The 20731-nt window shown below is 33.1% G+C and overlaps 1 protein-coding gene and 1 long non-coding RNA gene across 2 annotated transcripts in view; both read left to right on the top strand.

Annotated features, from left to right (window-relative positions):
* Window positions 1–20731, top strand: part of LOC111634802 — a 49809-nt gene that overhangs the window by 25322 nt on the left and 3756 nt on the right. The window lies entirely within an intron of this gene.
* On the top strand, window positions 1892–20339 carry LOC111634800 (tubulin-specific chaperone D-like). Its single transcript, XM_023379634.1, has 15 exons — window positions 1892–2278; window positions 5355–5539; window positions 9673–9811; window positions 11047–11260; window positions 13340–13562; window positions 13633–13781; window positions 13861–14086; window positions 14173–14316; window positions 16600–16892; window positions 16970–17131; window positions 17224–17421; window positions 17551–17855; window positions 17950–18101; window positions 19292–19487; window positions 19571–20339. Exons 1-15 carry the CDS (start codon window positions 1922–1924, stop codon window positions 20141–20143), a joined length of 3516 nt encoding a protein of 1171 aa, XP_023235402.1. The 5' UTR covers window positions 1892–1921; the 3' UTR covers window positions 20144–20339.

Below are 20731 nucleotides of genomic sequence, written 5' to 3' on the forward strand. Positions count from 1 at the left end.
CATCGCAGATCTGTTAAATGAGAATTGTTTTTTTTTCCTCTTTCCACCCTGTGGTTACCAAGAGAGCCTCTTAATTTAAAGCAGGCCCATTACGGGTTCGGCCAGGCCCACGATGGGGTGACCGGGTAGTGAGGGACGGGGCTAGCCATATCCCTCACTACCCGGTGAGGGATATGGCTAGCTCATATCCAAATGGACCACTCCCGAAATTTTCTTGTGGATTTCTTGACTTGTCCGGATTCGATCCCGGGTCCCACAGAGCTATTCGCGTTTTTCACCGGATGCTCGCCCTCTGGTGTTTAAAAACAGAACTACTCTATCTGGGTCGTTTGAATGTTCTTCGTATATTGTCAACAGTAAAGATGAATAGTAAAAGTAAAAGTAAAGCTTTCTGTTGTGTTCCAAATTGTAATTCCAAAGCCATACGCGATCCCGATATAAGTTTTCATGTATTCCCACATGAAAAACAGATGATTTTTCGTAAATCAGAATTCGGAGAATCTCAGAAATGTAACCGACGGAAAGAGTGGATTCGACTGCTAAGAATTGGCAAAAAAGTTACGAAGTATATGGTAGTATGTTCGAAACATTTTACTCCTGAAGATTATATTTTGTCATGTATGCTATCATGTTTTTATAAATATGTTTAGATTATTGTAATTCGATAGTATTAAAAAATCAAACTGAAAAAGATTGCATAGAGTCTAAGTATAAAGTAATTTAGTATTTGTATTCGTTTTTAACCTATACTATAGGATTATCTTCAATAAAATGTAATTCTATTCAATTTTATATGATATGTCGATAAACTTTAAAATTCCAGTAATTTTGTGTGGGATAGAAGTCAATGCTGATGTTTGCAGACAAAGAGCACAAAAATGTACAGAACGATCTTGCTCGTTTTTCTCGATAATACCACATAAAATGACGTGTCCTGCTAGTAATACTTGTTCTCCTTCTATAAAATTTCTCGATGAACTGCTACAAGTAGCATATTTCATTACATCAGATAGTAATATATAATTCATTTTACACTGACGACTAACAAACGACCCAGATAGAGTAGCCATTTTGTAAAAATACAGCGCCCTCTATAGTTCGTGAAAAACGCGAATAGGCTTTCACCTTGACCGTTCGGCCATCCGGCCTTGTGAAATGAGACTATAAAAAGTTGGCCATTCAAGAAACGAACAGTAGCAAATTTTGTGTGTAATAAACTAACTCTGTGCTTTCTGTTTCACTTATATTTTTTTAATTCGACAATGATAAAACAAAATGTCAACGCCCTTATTCACTTTCTAACCATACCGACTGCGTTCCTTCACGTGATTTAGTGACGTCACAACCGACGTAAATTAGAATTACAGTAGACCCCCTATAACACTATTGATAATTCCGTATTATATGAATTCCATGTTGTATCAGTCACTTAGATTTTACAAATACGTGAGCCGTTCACAGCCCGGCACACGTATTTGTAAAATCTAAGTGACTCGTATAACATGGATTTCATATAATAAGGAATTATCAACAGTGTTATAGAGAGGTATACATTATGCTTGTCTTTATCTTCTGATGTCACGAAGTAGCGACATCTCGTGGTAAAAAATAGAACTACGGCTACGGAATCGTTCTGTAATTAGCCACCAGCCATTCAAAGACCGAACCACCCTTTCTACCCACGTGTTATATTCCGGTTGCCACCTGTCGGTAGAAATTTAATTTTGAATATATAAAAATTATTTTAATTTTTATTTAATTTAATTTTATTACTGCAGTTTATAATTAAAATACGAAAACATCGAAATTAAATTATTAAAGCGTAAGATTTACTTTATATTTTTTAATATTTATTCGAAAATGACGATAAAATAGTAAATAACAAGTCAAAATCGCGCCTCTAGCGGCTAAATCGGTTGTCATGGTAATAACAATGGCGGAGAGTAGAGAAGATGTTGACAACAAGATCGGCTTAGGTTGCGCTTTAGAGAAGTTCGAGGAATACGTTGAAATAAACGAAATAATCGAGAAATTACCGGAAATTTACACGGATACGATCACATCCGAGTTATCTTACGAGCGATTCGTTTATATCCTCGACTTATATCAGGAGCAGCCTTACTTGCTGTATCCTTACTTGGATCAACTCCTTTATAAATTACTTTCTTACTCTAAAAAGGATACATGCGACGAATTGAAGCATCTGGCCTTTAAATTGCTTTATGTCATTGTTAAAGTCGGTCATCACAAATTACTGGTCAAGTATTTCCCGCACGAGGTATGATAATGTACCTTTGTTACGTCATTACAGTGTTTATTTATTAAAGTAATCGAGTTTTTACTGATTTTTTGTGTATTTAAATGCGGTATATCCGGCCCTGTTCGATTACAATGCTCTCTAAGTTGTCTCGATGATTCATATGGTGTGACGAGCTGTGTTTGTGTGATTAGACAGGATTTTCTATGTACACATTAGGTGTTTCGTGTTGCGTTAAATGCGCGTTAGCAGCGTACACACCGCGCGTTAGCTCAGCGTTCGACGACTGTTTAGTGGAGCGTGAGCACTGGCTCAGTTTGGAAATGGACGTGAAAGTAATTGCTCGTGTGTGCCTCCTCCATCAGCACACGCAAGCAATTACTCGATGGCAGAGGCAAAGAGAATTTTGGGTGCACCCAATATTACGAGATAGACTGATGCGTGGAATGTTTGTGACGTTGTATCCAAAACAAAGAAAATGTGAACCCAAATTTTTTAATTCTTTTAGAATATCTATAAAATCATTTGACGATGGCTGGTCTCTTTTAGATTTCATCAATAAATAGATCAGTATTGAAATGATCGTTCTCCAATTTGCCCAACGTATGTCCACTCTACCCGAAAGCGCGCGATCGAATGTACAACAACATGACAGCACATATATCTCAAAACGTGTGGCAATGCTCGTAAAATGCACGTTTTAACAAAAATCTATCAATGCGCGTTTGACCAAAAGCACGCGCTTGAGTATGTATGCCTATGCAGAACTTCTTGATTCTTTAAAACGTGTGTTACCAAAACGCGCCTTTAAAAATGCCTAATGTGTATACAGCCTTAGCATCTGTGACATGAGAACTCTGAATGAAGGGGTTTCCGTCTTTGTTGTACGAGCAATAAAGTTGATTGGACCGTATCTGTATGTGCAATAATCTTGAAAAGTCAGTTTATACTGTGAACCAACATACTGCTTATTCTCTGCATGCAGTTGTGCACCTCAATGCCTACATGAGGTAATCTTCACACTCCCCTAAAACTATATAACATCTAGTACTCTACAAATGGTTGAGTGGGCTAATTGAAGCTGTTACGTGCTATAGTCTTACAGGAATGATGTCACTTCCAATTGCATGTGATGTGGAAGTAGGCGATATCTTGCCAGGGTCACGTGTCGGGGTATGGTTCCTTTGACTTTTTTGCTCCTGTGTATGGTATCCTGACTATCTTATTTGGAGGTGTAATTGTACTTTAAAACCTGCTCTTGCACTGCCAAATGACTCACAAAATCAATAAATGTAAGGCCTATACAGATTTTAGCATATACTATAAAATATCAGTTGAGCCCTAGTTGAGCATTGTAATGTGCGTAGTAGTGTATACATAATGCTCGAGTGTAACAAAATCCACTAGGTACTCTGTTTCTGTAAAGGTCCTGGCTCAGATACCATCATTGCAGACAGCTCTCATTCCAAGAAGTAGTACCATTTTCCTATTTTTTCTTTACAGCTCTATTGTTGGCTTACCAGTTCTATTATGGTTTGGAATTCAGCTTGATGACAGTAAAAGGGGACTTCAATTGGGCAGCACCAAAGTAAAAAGTGGTCTGCTTCAGGTGCTGTTACATTACAGAAAAATTCTGTATGGTCTGTGTGTGATTTAAAGAGGGGGGAATTTTGAAACAGTATTTAAAATTTAGTCTTTCTTATAGAAGATAACAGCAGTGTTTGTATGACTTAGATATGTTACCAACATGGGTGTATTGATTGCAAAAATGCAGCAATGAATGGAAGTAATGTAGATATATGTAAGAATTATAGAATGTGTTGATAGGAGCAAAATAAATAATTATAATTATAGAAAACAACCACTCACAACTGAGTAAACTTGATAAAAGCAGCAACCGAAATCAAAATCCAGAAGAAGAAGTAACAGAGCCGACATCTCCTGTTAAACGAGCATCCTCAGGATAAATGACCCTGTAGCTAGTGAAAACGTGGGTAAAAACATCAGCTCTGTTACTTTTGTTGTTGGTTTTTGATTTTGGTTGCTGCTTTTAAAAAGAATTATAGGTTTATGTATGACTTATTGTAATGCAGATATTATAGCATCTCTTTTGGCTATATTTGGTTCAATCTAGGAAATTTTATGAGGAACTACTGTAGCACTTGTAGCTCTTGTAGAATATTAAGTCTCCAGCAGAGAGAAAATCCAATAGAAAAATGTCATTCTTTCGAATAGATTTAATACTAAGATTCAAAATTTTGAATAATAACTATAATTACTTTTCATTCATTCTTATAAAAAATATTATCACTATTCTGATTTTTAATAACGAGTAATGCCACTTATCACAACTCTACTGTTCTAGTCCCCAAACAATCTCCGTTAAAATCCAGCGACATGAACATCAATACGTAAGCCAAACTGAAGTTTAAAATTAACAAATTCAACAACTTAAAACAATGTAGATAACAAATTTATATAAAATTTACAATCAATAGTATAATTAATGTATTATCAAGATACCTTATGATATTTAATGCCAATTTTATACTTATTTAACAAACGGAACATAAACAAATTTACAATTCATTGAATTTCTGAGGACATGGAAATGGAAAATTCTCTCTCATTCAGATGCTCAGTAGATATCCAACAGTTTTTTGATGTTCAGAAACATCTGTATGGGAGATAATTACAAACAGGAGGTTTGCCAGTGGCCAAAACATCAAGCCCAGATATTTATAACAAAGGAAGGGAAAACCTGATAACATTAGATTGAATAAGTAACTTAGCAAGTATGGTGACTGTATTGAAGAATAAGAAACATGAATCTCTAAGCTGTTCATGTTTAAACATTGTAAAAGTAAATAAGGAAACTTAATTTCTAAAATTCTCCCGTAGAGCTACCTCCACACGTCTGAGTATCATCAGTTTAATTCTAATCATCAGGCATTATATACAATAACATTAATTTATTTTTTATTTATATAAAATTTTTAAAAATGATCTATTGTATTGTGTGTTTAGGATAAATATTAGAGCCCCAATAGTTAATACAGTTTTGTAATTTGTGCTTGGTCTCTGTATGTGTTTGTAGGTTGCCGATGTCGAACCAGTTTTGGCATTATTAGCTCAACAGAATCCATCTGATTTTAATACTTGGGAAACCAGATACATTCTTCTACTATGGCTTTCAGTTATTGTGCTGATACCGTTTCACATGGAAAGATTAGACAGCGGAATGGAAATCGACGGGATCAGATCCAAGCCGATATCACTCAGGTTCGTTACTGCTTAATAATTAAATTATTTGTTTACTTTAAGACTTTTAATTGAAAGATAATCTATCATTTAGCATAGTTTTGGGACTGAAAACTTTTAGGCTTTGCCTAGATTGTCATCATCTTAGTTGGGCCAGAATGGATGTGTGCAAATTTTGGCCAATTATTTGTTACATGCATTCACAAAACATTGGCAATGCATTGTCTGAGAAAGAGAACAGCAACACTTAAATATGTACATAAATCAATTACTTTATTTTAATCAAAAAACACAATTACAATTATTATAGATAGTAATTTGTAGAGGAGGTCTAATTCTTGTATTATTTTGTATGATTATGTAGATGATCTTGTATAAGAGGGTGCAAACCAGAATGTGTCACACTTTGTACATTATCTATTTACCATTTACTCTTCCATTTCATTCTCCATAGAAGAGGAAGTGGATGCAAAAATAGCATTCTAGAATCTCCACATGATCCTCCAGGAAACTTTTCTATTCAGTGTAGGCCTACTGCAAGTTTAATGCCATTTCTCATGTTATTCCAGCAACTTTTCAGCCTTCATATTATATCAGTTTGGCCATTTTCACCCTTATTAGAAGAGCCTTTTTACTTCCATTAACACGTGAGCTCATTGAACTCAAATTACATGATGTTTATGTTGCCATATGCAAGACTCTGCTAAATTTTATTGTGTTTCCAGGGTTAAAAATTTGCTATTTTCATCCACTACCCTACATTCTAAAAAACAATTGACTTGGGTGCAGTCACTAATTCCGTACCTTGGTTCCTCTTCTATACTCATTTACCACAACTTCAAAAGCATGGCCTTCTCCTGCCTCTCTCCTCACATCCAACTTTATGCAGGCTTTATCTGCAATGATAGGTGTAGGGAACCCGTTCCTAATCAGCGGATTCCGCCCTGTCGGTTTGTCTCACTAATTAATCAACTAGTCCAATATTTCCACAAAAAAAAACTTTATTCCGCTCTCAGGGACCACTACTTCACACTCCCTCTCCCTCTCGTGTCCCAAATTCCTCTCTCTGAAAAATTCCTTCTTCCTGTGTTTTCTTCCCCAGTCTTAACGGCCCCTCGTTAGCGTGTGTCGATGGATAGATTGCATCTGCCCTGACGAAAACCCCTGGAGAGGGAGGACGAGAAGGTCCGATATCACTACAATAGGTATAAGGTCTCCCTTTTCAAAAAATCTATATTGTATATATAGATTTTTTAAATCTATATATCTGTATTGAATTATATTGTAGCTCTTTCACACTCATGGCTTTTCTGAAGCTGATAAAGAACTACTACTGGCGAACTCTTGTCAACTGAGTAGTGGATTCCATATTTCCTACTACGATCTTCATCCGTGTATATTTCTACATCCTTTTAATGTACATCTTGTTTGTTACCATACGTCATTGTATTCACTGTATGCCAGCATCTTATCCTATACTTGCCTTGCTGGATGTATACTTCTCCCTGTATGTGGTGCATTTTGTATGTATTTTCGGTTACACCTCACTGTCATGCCAACTAGTTTGTATTATTTTTATGACTGCTGTATGTTACTTCTTACTTTGTAGGTTTATTGTAATGTACTATCTGTAATGTATCTACACCACTCACATGCTTGTATGTTTATATAGCTCTCTTTTATGTTATTAATATTTTTTATTTTATTTATTTATTTTTTTCTTTTATTCTACTGTTCATATATAAGCTTATCTTGTAATACTCTGTATAATTGTCCTGTTGTAACTGTACGTCATACCTGATTGTGCCAGTGCGGTACCGGGTCTGTACTATGTGTACTAATAAAGAAGAATACTACTACTACTATTACACTCAACAGCTGGGAAAAGTAAAAGTACATGGTACATTGGCATCACAGCCAAAATGCTGGCAAGTCATTTAGCAGAGCCACCAGCAAGCTATTACAAAATATAGATGATCTACAGAGTTGACCAAAATGTCAGAGTCCAATTTCAACTATATGTGGACCCAAACCACCCTTCTCGGGTGTTGTGTCAATTGTAAGGCATTTTTTATTATTTGGAAGCCTGCCTCACTTCCAACCATACAACATGTCTCTAGTTTAGCTCCTTAACTTGTGGATTGCATTTTTTTTTAATTTTTCAACCACAATGCCACACTATCCTGATTGTCTCATGTCATAATACATCACAGACTCGTGCCACGAAAATGTTTTGAGTGTTCTGTTGCACTTTTTGTTCCAAATTTTTGTTTTTTTTTGTAATTGTGTGTGTCAAATTCCATTGTGAATTTTAAATGTATAAATACTGATTATAAAATTAAACATTTTAATAAAGCAGTAGGTATATTAAAAGTTTTAGATCATCCCTCATTAAGAAACATCAGCTAGATCAGTGCTTGGCCTTGTACAAGATGTGCAAAATTTTTAAGTGTGCATCCAAAAATTGCCAATCTATAATACAGAATTTTCTCATGGGCCAATCAAAATTTTTGAGAACATATTATTTTGTGTCTTATTACTTACTATTACTAAACACTTGATAGTGTTTATTTCTTTACTGTACTTTATTTAGTATCTCTCTACTCAATAAAATTGTATTCTATTAAGTTAAAATATATGACTCACCCAAGCTGTTTGCTGTTTATTTTTTAAGGTGAGCCCTGTGTCGCGTGTCAATAAGTCATTTTTATGTCACGTTCAAGGGTTCTCCATCCTGGAGTAGTACATGAAAGGAAGAAGATATTAGTGCTTATCATGAGAACATGGTGACTTTAAATTATTAAAAATAAATGATACAATTGAAACAGGAGCTTAAAAATCTTTTAAAAGATGATCTACTGATGAAAAATGTTTTTTTTTTCTGAATTCATTAGCTGGTTATTCGAACAGTTTGATTCTATACTTCATAAGCTTGCTTGCATTGCCTGAACAGACATTTCCAAATGTTCATCAGTCATGGAGCCAAACATTTCTGGAAATTTCATATAAAACAGTTCCATGTGTATGAAAATTCTGCCAATTTATCGGATTGAAGACATTCTGTCATCAAATTGCTGCATTCTTTCAAATCTTCCTACAGACTTGGTTGCACAATGTATTGGGTTTTATGTCTCACTAAGAAACAGTTTGTGAATTGGACCATCCCACTCTAACAAACATAAATATCACCTTGAATGCATTCAGTTTATTTAACAGTTGATAGTATTAGGTAGTTGTCCTTAGTATGCTAGTCATAACAGTACAGGTTTTATAGGATTTGCTTAATTTTATTATAAAATTTATTGTGAAGCAAAGGTAATGATTGTACAGGTCCATTTGATCTGGGTTACGCATTCTAGGATTAATATTTCTGAATTTCTGAACTGAACTATTAATTTGGGAGTGGTGATCTTTTGCCTCTAAATCAGGGGTGGCCAACCTTTTGCATACCATGCGCCAATTTTTTGATAGACGAGTTCAGATGCGCAGTGGCGTACCGTGGGTGTTAGCTGCCCGGGGCGGAGAAAAATTTCGGCCACCCTTTAATCAGGTATTTCAATTTAAAAGATCAAAATTCAGTTGCGTGAAAAAAAAAATTAATAAAAAATGCGGTGGTGGTGTAGTTACCCGTACAAAATAGTCCCGTTTGACATTAGTGGCATACACGATTGCGAATGTACCGTGAATCGTAGAAGCAAAAAAAAAAAAAAAAAAAAAGGTCAACAGGTGTAGCAGTCCAACCGACTCGTGGACTGTCCGGACGGTAGCACTGTCATTTAGACGCCTATGCACTGATCGAAAATAAACATACATGCATACACTGTAATTTACTATGTGGAGAACACTCATTTTATCTGTAAAGTTGATTGCAACGAATTGTGCAACAAATGAACTTGCCAAGACAGACTATAAAAAATTAATTTTCTATGTAATATTCTTAATTGCAAAGAAGCCAAATCTGGCAATGTTGCTCAGAACTGACTAAAGCGCCACTTGTAATCGTCCAATGCGCCAAGTTTGGCGCATGCGCCACGGTTTGGCCACCCCTGCTCTAAATAGTACCATAAACATATCCTAGACATAAGTATCTAGATATGCAGTATCTTATATATAAATTATATTTTATTTTTCTAATATTTGACTATACATATCAGAATAATGGAAGTCATAAAACAGTATCTCAGTGTGGGTGACAAAGCGAGAGATGCCGCGGCTCTTCTTGCTTCTCGTTTTTTGACTCGTCCCGATATGAAGAAAGAATATTTACCGGAATTTCTGGACTGGGAAATCAAAGTAAGTAAATATTTGTGAAAAAATAATTGATGGATTAATTCAAAAAGTTTTCATGTATTGAATATATGGTATGCAGAAAAGTAATGAGATTTGTGTTGTAAAGCACTGTAGTTGTAACTTACCGTCAGATCAACATTATCTCTTTCAAAGTACTTTTCTTTGGTGACTACACATGGTTAGAGGCTACACTTACTCCTCGTAACAATGATAGAAGTCCTGAACTGGAATTGTCTTTATCTGATCAGTGGTGACAGTTTGGATATTGTTGACAGTTGTAAATGACAATCTTTTGGATAGAATTTGATTTTCGGAAAGAGAAAAATGTCACAGGGACTCGAATCAGGTGAATAGGGGTCTGGAGGACAACTGGAATTTTTTTTTTTTTTCAAATATTTAGTACTAAAGAGTACTGTCTGATATAGAGCAGCATCATAGTACAGCATCAACTATCAGCTTTGGACATGATGAATCTTTTTTCTTAGGCATTCTGGCACTTCACAGTAGTAGATTCATTGTCTTTTCCCATAATGTCATCCATTTTTGTCAAATGTGGTCTTTGTCTGGAGGACAACTGGAATTTTTTTTTTTTCAAATATTTAGTACTAAAGAGTACTGTCTGATATAGAGCAGCATCATAGTACAGCATCAACTATCAGCTTTGGACATGATGAATCTTTTTTCTTAGGCATTCTGGCACTTCACAGTAGTAGATTCATTGTCTTTTCCCATAATGTCATCCATTTTTGTCAAATGTGGTCTTCTCTAGTGGGATTGATTTCCCACTTTCACAACTCTGTAAATGCCTTATGCCATCTAAACACTTATACTGCAAATAGTGTCATTTGTAGGCCTGTTTTACTTTTTCATATGTTTGTGTAACATTTCCACCAAGTCTCATACAAGATTTGATTACACAACATTGTTGTAACATTACTGTTGCATTTATATATTGTAGCACTTGTGTATGAACTAGAGTAAATTGCTCTAGAGGAAAATGTTTTACTACTAATAAGTTGCAACTTTCTCCAAAGGTCAAGTAAAGGTGCTTTTTCCAGATGGTATTGGTTTCACAGCTAGTGTTTACCCTCTGCAATATGCACAGTATCTCATTACTTTTCTTAATTTAAAAATTGCTTTTTAAATATCATTAGAATTAAATTAATTTTATAAATTATAAAACGTAATTATGTTGTGTACATTATTATGTAATAATTATGTTATGTGCACTTCAATAGAAGCTAAAGGAAATAAATTCTGAAACTACTGCAGCTGCAGAGAATCTTCAAATAGGAATTCTAGCAACTTTGGCACTTTTATTCAAGCTCGGTAAACGTGAAGACATGAAACAATACGGCAAAAGCGTACTGAAAAGTATATTAGAGTGTAATTTCCAAAATAGTAAAAATGCTCTTGTTCAGAAGTTAATGTTAAAGCTTATTCAAAGAATAGGTAAGACAATAAAATATACTGAATTGATTTGAATGCCTTAACTATTAAATTGTTATCTGTAAACTTTATTATATAAAATATATTAATTTAATAAAGTAGAAATGCAATTTATAATATGACATGCAAGCTGATTTATACAGTTAAAATGTAATAAAAACACAAATTATGTGTAAGATTGAAAGAATAAATAAAAAAGTTCATTCATATTTATTTTCATTTTCAAATATACAATACAAAAATTATTAAACTGCTTATTTAATATTATAAATAGTACTTCTATCAGTAGTCAGATAGTGCTTCTTACTTTCACAGTGTCATTATTTATTCTATAATTATTTATAGAAACATGCAAAGCTTAGCACCTCCATTAAAATAAAACTACTTTTTTAACAAATGTTTCGCAGATACTAGGAATAATTTCAACTGAGTTTAGGCCATGTTCAGCTTTATAAAATTCAAATGTATAATAAGAGTGTTTGCTATGAAAAACTAGCTACCACAGGCAGCATTTTTATTTTACATTTGAATGTAAGCTGAGAAGACCACAAACTGAAATTGAAAACATTCCTTAACAAGGACCATTCAGAGAGCATGTTTTACTTGACTGCAAAGAACACAAAGAAAACATTTTGTACTTTAAAGTACTGAAATGGGTGGAACTTTGTGAGCACAAGATTAATCCTTAACTGTTGTCATGCAGTCTCATATGCTGCTCGAGATTGTTGTATGATTTATCACTTCAGTTAGTGGTTTGTTTTAGTTTTATTTGTTTATGGCAATGCAACATATGGACAATCTACTAAGGGAAAATGCCTTTTTGTAAGTCTTTTATGAGAAATTAACTCTTATTTAGGTGGTAGGAATGAGAAGAAATCTGAGAAAGGTTTATGTGGTCAGCCTACTGGCTAGGTGCAAACCCAAAACCAATTAGCAGTGTTCATCCACTGAACTGATGATGAGTTTACTGACTGGTCTTTAGGTTTAAAATTTAGACAGTCTAATAGACCAGTGGTTCTCAACTGAGGGTACACGTACCCCTAGGGGTACGAGCATAAATCGAAGGGGTACATCTAACTTTCATTATAAAATGACATATGTTAATCAATTTGCTGTAAATTAATATCACAAGAAACAAACAAGAAACAACAAAAAGTTGCTTTAAAATATCCCAGTATGAACACCGATTTCCCTTTTAACAGTCCAAACAACTTGTTTATCCACTTGATTTGCCTGTCTATTTGTACCGTTAGTGCCAAGCGAACCTGTAGTCTAGTAAAATTACGGTTTAACCGAGCATTAATTTTAGAATAGAAAAAAAATTTTTCAATTCTATAATTATTGCTCGATAACATTGAGGCTTTTCATGTTTTTACTGTACTGCTGGTATTAGAAATAACAAGGCTTGGATTGTATCCTCACCAAGCAATGTGTGTCACTGCATGCGCGCATTACTTGATATTTAGTTGGAGTTTTCTTATGACGCTCAGTTATAAGGGCTATATACATCTAACACAGTAATTATAAAATTTGCATACAAAAATATAAGGGGTACTTGAGAAACAACTAATGGGCTAATGGTGTACATCAACAAAAAAGGTTGAGAACCACTGTAATAGACCATATCATGACATGAGTGTAATATATTTTCTAGAATAGCTTCTCTTTTCAAAACTAAATCAGTTCTATATGGAAATTCAGATTTTGAGGAATGTCTTTTCTAGTGTATGTAGCATATTTTACTGCTTTAAATGACATGGAAAGTAAAGATAATAACGATAACAAAGGTTGCACATCCTCTCATAATGCTGTATATATCATATTTTATATATGTAAACATATATTCCATAGTAAATGATGAGCAGTCTGTGAGACTACAGGATGAAGAACTGCTTAGTAGTAGGCTCATTCAACTGGCAATATGTAGTCATGCATTGTTAAGAAGTAACTTAATACCTGAGCTGTAGATCTTTGTTTAAACTATACAATAACAATTATTTTTGCTCATTTTAGAATTCTCAAATTGCTGTTAAACAAGTTAAAAATCTTTTATTTTAATTATTATTTATTTCTTAATTTCAGGATTAAGTTTTATGCAAAGCAAACTGGCTGCTTGGAGATACAGTAGAGGCAGCAGGTCTTTAACTGCCAATTTGATTAGTCTAAATAAACCAGATAATTCAGGAATGTTCAATCATATCACTGAAGATGAAGAGGAGGAGGAAGATTATGACATTCCTGAAGAAATTGAAGATATTATTGAACAGTTATTAGCAGGATTACGGGCAAAACACACAATTGTCAGGTAGTTAGAATGTAGTTTAATTTATGTCTGTCATGGAAAATATTTGCTAATTCAATTTTTACATAATCAGATGGTCATCTGCGAAAGGCATTGGTCGAATAACCAGTCGTCTTCCATGGGAACTTGCTGAAGATGTTATATCTTCAGTACTAGAATTATTTTGTCTCAGAGAAAGTGATACAGCTTGGCACGGTGGCTGTCTTGCTCTAGCTGAATTAGGTAACTTGATATAATCTCTTTGTAGATTACCTAATCTTTATGTTTTAGAAAATTTCTACAAGGTTTTGTAATTACGCAGGAAGGAGAGGATTGATTATTCCTTCACTCTTAGATAAAGTAATACCTGTTGTATTGAAAGCTTTAGTTTATGATGAATTACTCGGAAATTATTCTGTTGGCGCACACATTAGAGATGCTGCATGCTACGTGTGTTGGTCTTTTGCACGTGCTTTCGAACCTGTTATATTAAAACCTTATGTTAAAGATATTGCGACTGCTCTTGTTGTTACATCTGTATTTGACAGGTAATTTAAAATAGATGACTCAGATAATTTTACAATTAATGAAATTATATCATGATTTAACTTTAAAACATGTATTTTTAATTCAGAGAAATAAATTGTCGTAGAGCAGCTTCTGCGGCTTTTCAAGAAAATGTCGGCAGGCAGGGAACTGTTCCTCATGGAATAGATATCCTCACGACTGCTGATTATTTCTCAGTTGGATCTCGTCCAAATGCTTTTTTAAATCTCAGGTAAGTTCATTCCAAATTTAAATAAGCTTATTACTATTACTATTGCCATTGTACTGTTTATTTTTTGATTTAATCTCAGGAAAATTTCAAAAGTTCATGAATATTTGAATTTTATAAACAAAAATTTCTGATCTAGTAAATAAGACAACCTTGTGATTTTCAATTACAATAGAATCTTGGTTAAGAAGTTTCCTCATTAGAAGTTTAATCTTAAAAGTCCCAGTTTTTTCCCATTAGAGAGATGAAAATTTTTGTGATGTAAAATGTTTTAATTTAAGACAATTACCCACTAAAGTAGACAGAAATTCTCCTTCACAACTGGAAAACAAGCTTGCTGAAGAAATTTTTTGACTGCATCCTGTCAGAAATGTTACTTCATACACATTTAATTGTATACGGACAAATCAAAATGTTAGGAAATGCACAAAATTTTGCGTATTGTTTTGTGTGCAATGTTGGATTACTTTGAACATGGATTAAGTGCTATTAACATATGATTTATGCTGTAAGTATTCAACAAATTATAATACAGTAGGTTATTTCTTATAGTATATAATAGTATAGATCTGTAGATTTTTTTGGGAATAATAAAATATTTCTGTTTTACATAACAAAACAGATGAAACAGGCTATATTAAATATGTATTTAAATAAATAAATATTGCATAAGCCTAATTTACCATAATGTACAAGAATATCATTAAATAAATATGAGTTATTGGATGAAAAGCTATATTATTTTCATTTTTGTTTACAGTTTTTTTTAAATTTGTGCCTGATGATATAATGGTTTTATACAAAATTATTGATTGTGTAATGTTTTATGGTATAACAGTTTTTTTTAAATTTGTCCCTTGAAAGACTTCTTAACCAAGTTCTGCTGTATTCTTTTTGTTTAAATTAAGTTTTATTTAGTGGAAGTATATTAGGTACTAAAATTCTACCATCGAAAGTTAAAATCTTGATTACAATACATTATAAATTTTGAAAATTACAAAGAAAAATAAATGCTTATTAAACCAATTTTCAGATTTATTTCCTAATAGCAATTTTAAATTGCTATTAGGAAATAAATAGGAAGTGATAAAAGTACAGATGAAACTAATGAATCTATTGTAAAAGACAGTGCAACTAACAGAAGCTATTATTATATTATATCAGTAATATAAAAGAAGCAAATAGTGCATAAACACCAAACTTGGAATTTTTATTTAATATTACACAAATATATTATGTCCTCTTAGTCCTCATCAAATTCAAGATTAAATTTATAGTATAAATAACCAAAGACATTATGGTAGAAAGGTGTATTTTTATACTTTCTATAACACCTATGACCATATATAAATAAACAACGTTACTAGAATGTCACCTGCCAAATCACTGTTGTTGTTTCAGGTGCAATAACAACCAGAAGTAATCAGACTGACTTCTGGACAATAAATGCAATTTGTTTTTATCCAGGACAATGAATGTTTTCTTAAGTTTTACCAGGATGTTGCCAACAGCTGGATGTAAAGGTCTGGATGGCAATGACGGAATTCCTGCACAGCTACCCATGTTGTTCTGTGATTGTCTTTGCACAATAAAACAAGCTTCTGCTCATTGTTTGGTGATCTACATGATTACTTCCTGTTGTTACTGCACTCGGAATAATAAGAACAGTGATTCTCCCATTTGGCAAGTGACTTTTTGACCACACTGTATATAATCTTGTAGACAAAGAGAACCAACAGCTTGAGATATATTTGTAAAAGATTAAATAAAGATTATAAGTTTGATTTTGGTTTATATCATGCCCTACTTTTGGACAGTTATTATCAATCATTCCTATTTCAATTTTGATAGAAATAGTTCTTCAACTAAAACATAATCAATGACAACTTCATACCTTATTCAAAGAAATATTTTTGAATGGAGGAGATTCTCAATACACTATAATTAATTTACATTTATAATAATTTTTGTGTGCACTTGGATTGATGAAATAAAAAATATATAGATCCCAATATAAAACAATAGATTAAATCTGCTTGTTACAATGGATTTTAGTGAAAATATGGTGTTTGAGAATATTGGCTGCAATTGTTTGTGCGTATAATATCTATCAAACAGCCTTTCAACAGTTAGTTTATACATTTGTACTCAGAAATGTAGTGTTTCTTTCCTTTGTACTTATCGTAATCATTTTTAAGAATCTTATTTGTTGATAATAGTATGTAAAATAATAATAATAATAACTAGAAATCATAAAATTTACTAATTCAGAGTTATTGTTTTCAGTGTGTACATTGCACAGTTTGAAGAATATGCTCAACCACTTATTGACCATTTACTAATATGTAAAGTTAATCATTGGGATCAAACATTAAGAGAACTTTCTTCGAAATCACTTCATAATTTAACACCTCAAGCTCCCGAATATACAATAACAAACGTTTTACCGAAACTTCTAACATTATCTCTCTCCATGGATTTAAATACAAGGCATGGAGCCATTTTAAGTGTGGGGGAAGTGATACACGCTTTATATAAATTGGCTAAAGAACAAGGGAAAACTTTAGAAGATTTTGGAAGTAAATTATATTTTAAAATATAAATATAATTTCTGGAACTATAAATAAATGATTTTTAAATTATTTTTTTATTATAGTTGAAGATTGTCTACAGAAAATCAGGGATATTATATTTATTCTGAAAGATAGAAATCTGTTTCGTGGATTGGGAGGAATATTAATGAGACAGGCCGTTTGTACTCTGATAGAAAAGGCATCCATTTCTGCATTACCTTTTCATTCGGACACCGAACTTTTAGGTACAGAACAATACATTTAAGTAATGAAAGGTAAAAGATTAAGAATAAATCTACAAAATTTTCCTATGCTCTAATTAATTTGAGTTATACAGATAATTGGCAAGAATTAATAGACAGCTGCCTTAGTCAAGTGGATGGAGATGTCAGGAAAACAGCAGTATCAGCTGTTCCTCACTTCTGTTTACAATATTACATTAATGAGGAAGCAGCAACATTGTTGCTGGATAATTATCTACAGAAACTTCATGCTGGTTCTGAAGAAGCTCGTTGTGGTCACATCTGTGCAATAGGTCATATTTTAAAACTGTATTTATAAGAGTTGATCAATAAATAATCACCCAAAATGTTATTTATTGATCCACATTTACATTAAGTTTAATTTTTTGAAACTAAAATGCAGTTTAATCTTTTATTAATAGGATTATTGCCTAAACATGTTTTAATTGGAAAGGTGAATAATGTAGTGGATAGTTTGATTCGCTGTACAAAACTACCCGAAGGAGAGGCGACGTTGGTTGAAGTTAAACGAGACGCTCTGAAGGCATTAGATAACGTGTGTCATACGATCGGTATAGAAATGCCAGGAAGTGGGGATACTATTCTGAATAGGAATCATTTGCAAACGATATACGATTGTCTCCTAGAAGCATTGAATGATTATACTTTGGACAGTAGAGGAGACGTAGGGACTATTGTTAGAGAATCAGCAATGGTCGCTATTCAGGTAAAACAAGAAAATAATCGATTAATGGTTAAGAACATGTTTTAAAATAAAATGAAATTGTTTTATGACTTTAAAATTGCATTTATTTATTTAGGACATTACTCAGTTAATAGTTGCTAAAGATCCATTGTCTCTCACTGAAAACCTCATATCTTCAATTTTCTGCGGTATTTTAAAACAATGCGTAGAGAAGATCGATAGAACGAGAGCTATTGCTGGAAAAACATTTTCTACTCTACTACATTTGTAAGTCACAAATAGAATTAAAGTATATTCATTTAATGTTAATATGTATCAGTTTGGTAAATACTAAGTTTCTCTGTGAGTAGATGAATTAAATCAACCTATACAAAAGCCAAGAATCCAGCAAAAATTTCACTTACACGAACATTTTTGTCCACATTTCATTGCACATCATCAGACTGTAGAATTTGAAATGGAGCCATTCCATTTGAATATTTGAATGCAATACATTATCCTTCATTGATTGATGGAGACATTCCCCATATATACCTATAGTTTATTGATGGTGGAGGAAAATTTCCACAGATTGGGGAATGTGTCATCATCCTTAAAATTGATTGCCTTCTTATACACATATCTAGAGATTAAAAAAAAAAACCAGGAATATAATACAATATATTTTTTACAATTGCATAGTACATAATTTTATAAATTACTTTTACAATATATTTTCTATAATAAATGTTATTGTAAAAAGTATATTGTATTATATATAAAAAAATCATTACAGCCTAATTGATATATAAACCAAGAATATGTAATTGCTCAAAATAATACTTGTATGCAACCTATAGCCTTGAAAATAATAAACATTGCACCTCAACTATATTTATTATGCTTTTATTCTAAAGAAACCAGCAGTTGGTGTCCATACACAACTTTAACTACAAGCAAGTTGCATGGCATTGAAAAGCATGAGGGACAGAGTCACCATCTGATGTATGTGATCCTTTCTTTCATTTTTTTCTCACAAAAGCTATACAAACGTGAATTATTAAGGCACTATTAATAATGGATGTTCAAAGTTATTTCTATGAAAAGGACTGACGTGCCCAAAAATATTTAAGTTCACACATATATGTACAATACAATATGCATTAAAACATCACTGCGGTGATTCAGATGTGCGTCCACATCCAGATTAAAAGTACTAATAATTTTGCCTTCACGAGACCATATTATATGGAAAACCTTATATACTGTAGAAAATATTGACTTAACACAATTTGACTTAGTGAAGTTTTACTGCAATAGTTTTAACCATCCATTAATAATTTAATAATTTAGGTCCTTGAATGTTTGATTAAATTAAGATATAGTTTATTTGTTAATATTTGTTTTATAATGCAAGCTTTTTATTACTCGATTTAACATATATCATGTAATTAATTTTGTTCATTGATTATGTTTAGTGTGCCAGAAATTCCTTACGTACCATACAGAAAGAAGCTAGAAGAAATATTTCCTAAATCACTTTGTGAAGACATAAATTGGTCATCGCCTGCTGACACCTTTCCCTATTTCGTGCAGCTGTTATCATTTGAAAAATACACTTACAACTTATTGTTGGGTTTGACCGTAAGTGTGGGAGGATTGACCGAATCGTTGGTAAGGCCAATTTTGAATTCTTATTTATTTTACTATCATAGCTGTTCAAATGGCATAGTCAACAACAGATTTTCAAATTTTAGGTAAAACATTCCTATTCTTCTCTTGCAAACTATCTTAATGGAATTAAATCCGATTGCACACATCTGAAATACATATGTGATACATTGGTACAAATTCTATCAAATAACCTCCAAAACGAACGGATAATAGTATCGTACTTTAGAATGATGGATCTTCTTCTTATGTCGGGAACTCTGATTTCGAGCGAAGAAGAGAGTGCCACTTTCCTAACAAATATCTTAGACTTGTGCTGGAAGGCCTGCTCCAAATCGACGGATCCCCAAAAGTTAATAGCTTCTGTCGACGTGTTCTGTGATCTCTTACAGTTCGAATGCATCTCCCAACGCTCTCTGAGTTACCTCGCCATATTTTTGTGTCACAGGTTTCCGAGAGTCCGCAAGGTCACGGCCAGCAAGATATACGAAGCCTTACTGTCCTACGAGAACGTCGTCCCCGAGTCTTCCTTGGACGAGGCCATGGGTATACTGAGTGAGACAAATTGGGACGATTCTGTAAATACTCTACGTCCAATCAGGAATAACTTCTGCGAACTCTGCAACATCAGCCCTCCCAAGATCGTCAAGAAAACTTAATTAATAAAGATCATCCGACTAACCTGCTTTGGTCATAATTTTCGCCACACCCATTTTAAAGATCTTGAATATTTTTATTACACATGCTAACGCTTAAATAATAGTTACTGATACTTATAAGTTTATATATTTAATTGTATTATCTGTAAAAAGATTTATTAAAAGTTACGTTCCGTAAATAAGCGGCATAAGTCTCGTATTTTCAACAGTGATACAAAGGCTAATGAAGTTCAGTGTTTATACTTCTGCAAGACCTGAAAAGGGATTCATTTGTATTGTTCTTCAGTATATTACATTGAAGAGGGATACAAATGGATAATAGTGTCGTGCTTTAGAATGATGGATCGTAGTTCAGGAAGAAACAGATTTGTAGTGAAAATGCAGCATTTTTAACAAATATGTTAGAATGCTTGCTGCAAATCAACATATTCATTAATAGCTGCCAAAGCCAAAATTTAAATTTTAAAATGGTAAATATGCCATACAAATATCCAGTCGTTTATTAACATTTAAAGAAACATGCAAATTATGTTTGTGTCATCAAAATTCCAGTCACATTGTTTTATTTTTCTTTTCAAAAGTGAATAA

The sequence above is a fragment of the Centruroides sculpturatus genome, unplaced genomic scaffold (assembly GCF_000671375.1).
Source record: "Centruroides sculpturatus isolate CEXI.00-Female unplaced genomic scaffold, Cexi_2.0 scaffold757, whole genome shotgun sequence".
NCBI lineage: Eukaryota > Metazoa > Arthropoda > Arachnida > Scorpiones > Buthidae > Centruroides > Centruroides sculpturatus.

What these genes read in the sequence shown, in the direction of transcription:
- LOC111634800 (XM_023379634.1), top strand. Translation starts at nt 1,922, where the DNA reads ATGGTAATAACAATGGCGGAGAGTAGAGAAGATGTTGACAACAAGATC. An exon ending in GCAAAACACACAATTGTCAG is followed by an intron (nt 13,563 to 13,632) that starts GTAGTTAGAATG and finishes TTACATAATCAG; the next exon opens with ATGGTCATCTGCGAAAGGCA. An exon ending in GAGGATTGACCGAATCGTTG is followed by an intron (nt 19,488 to 19,570) that starts GTAAGGCCAATT and finishes TTCAAATTTTAG; the next exon opens with GTAAAACATTCCTATTCTTC.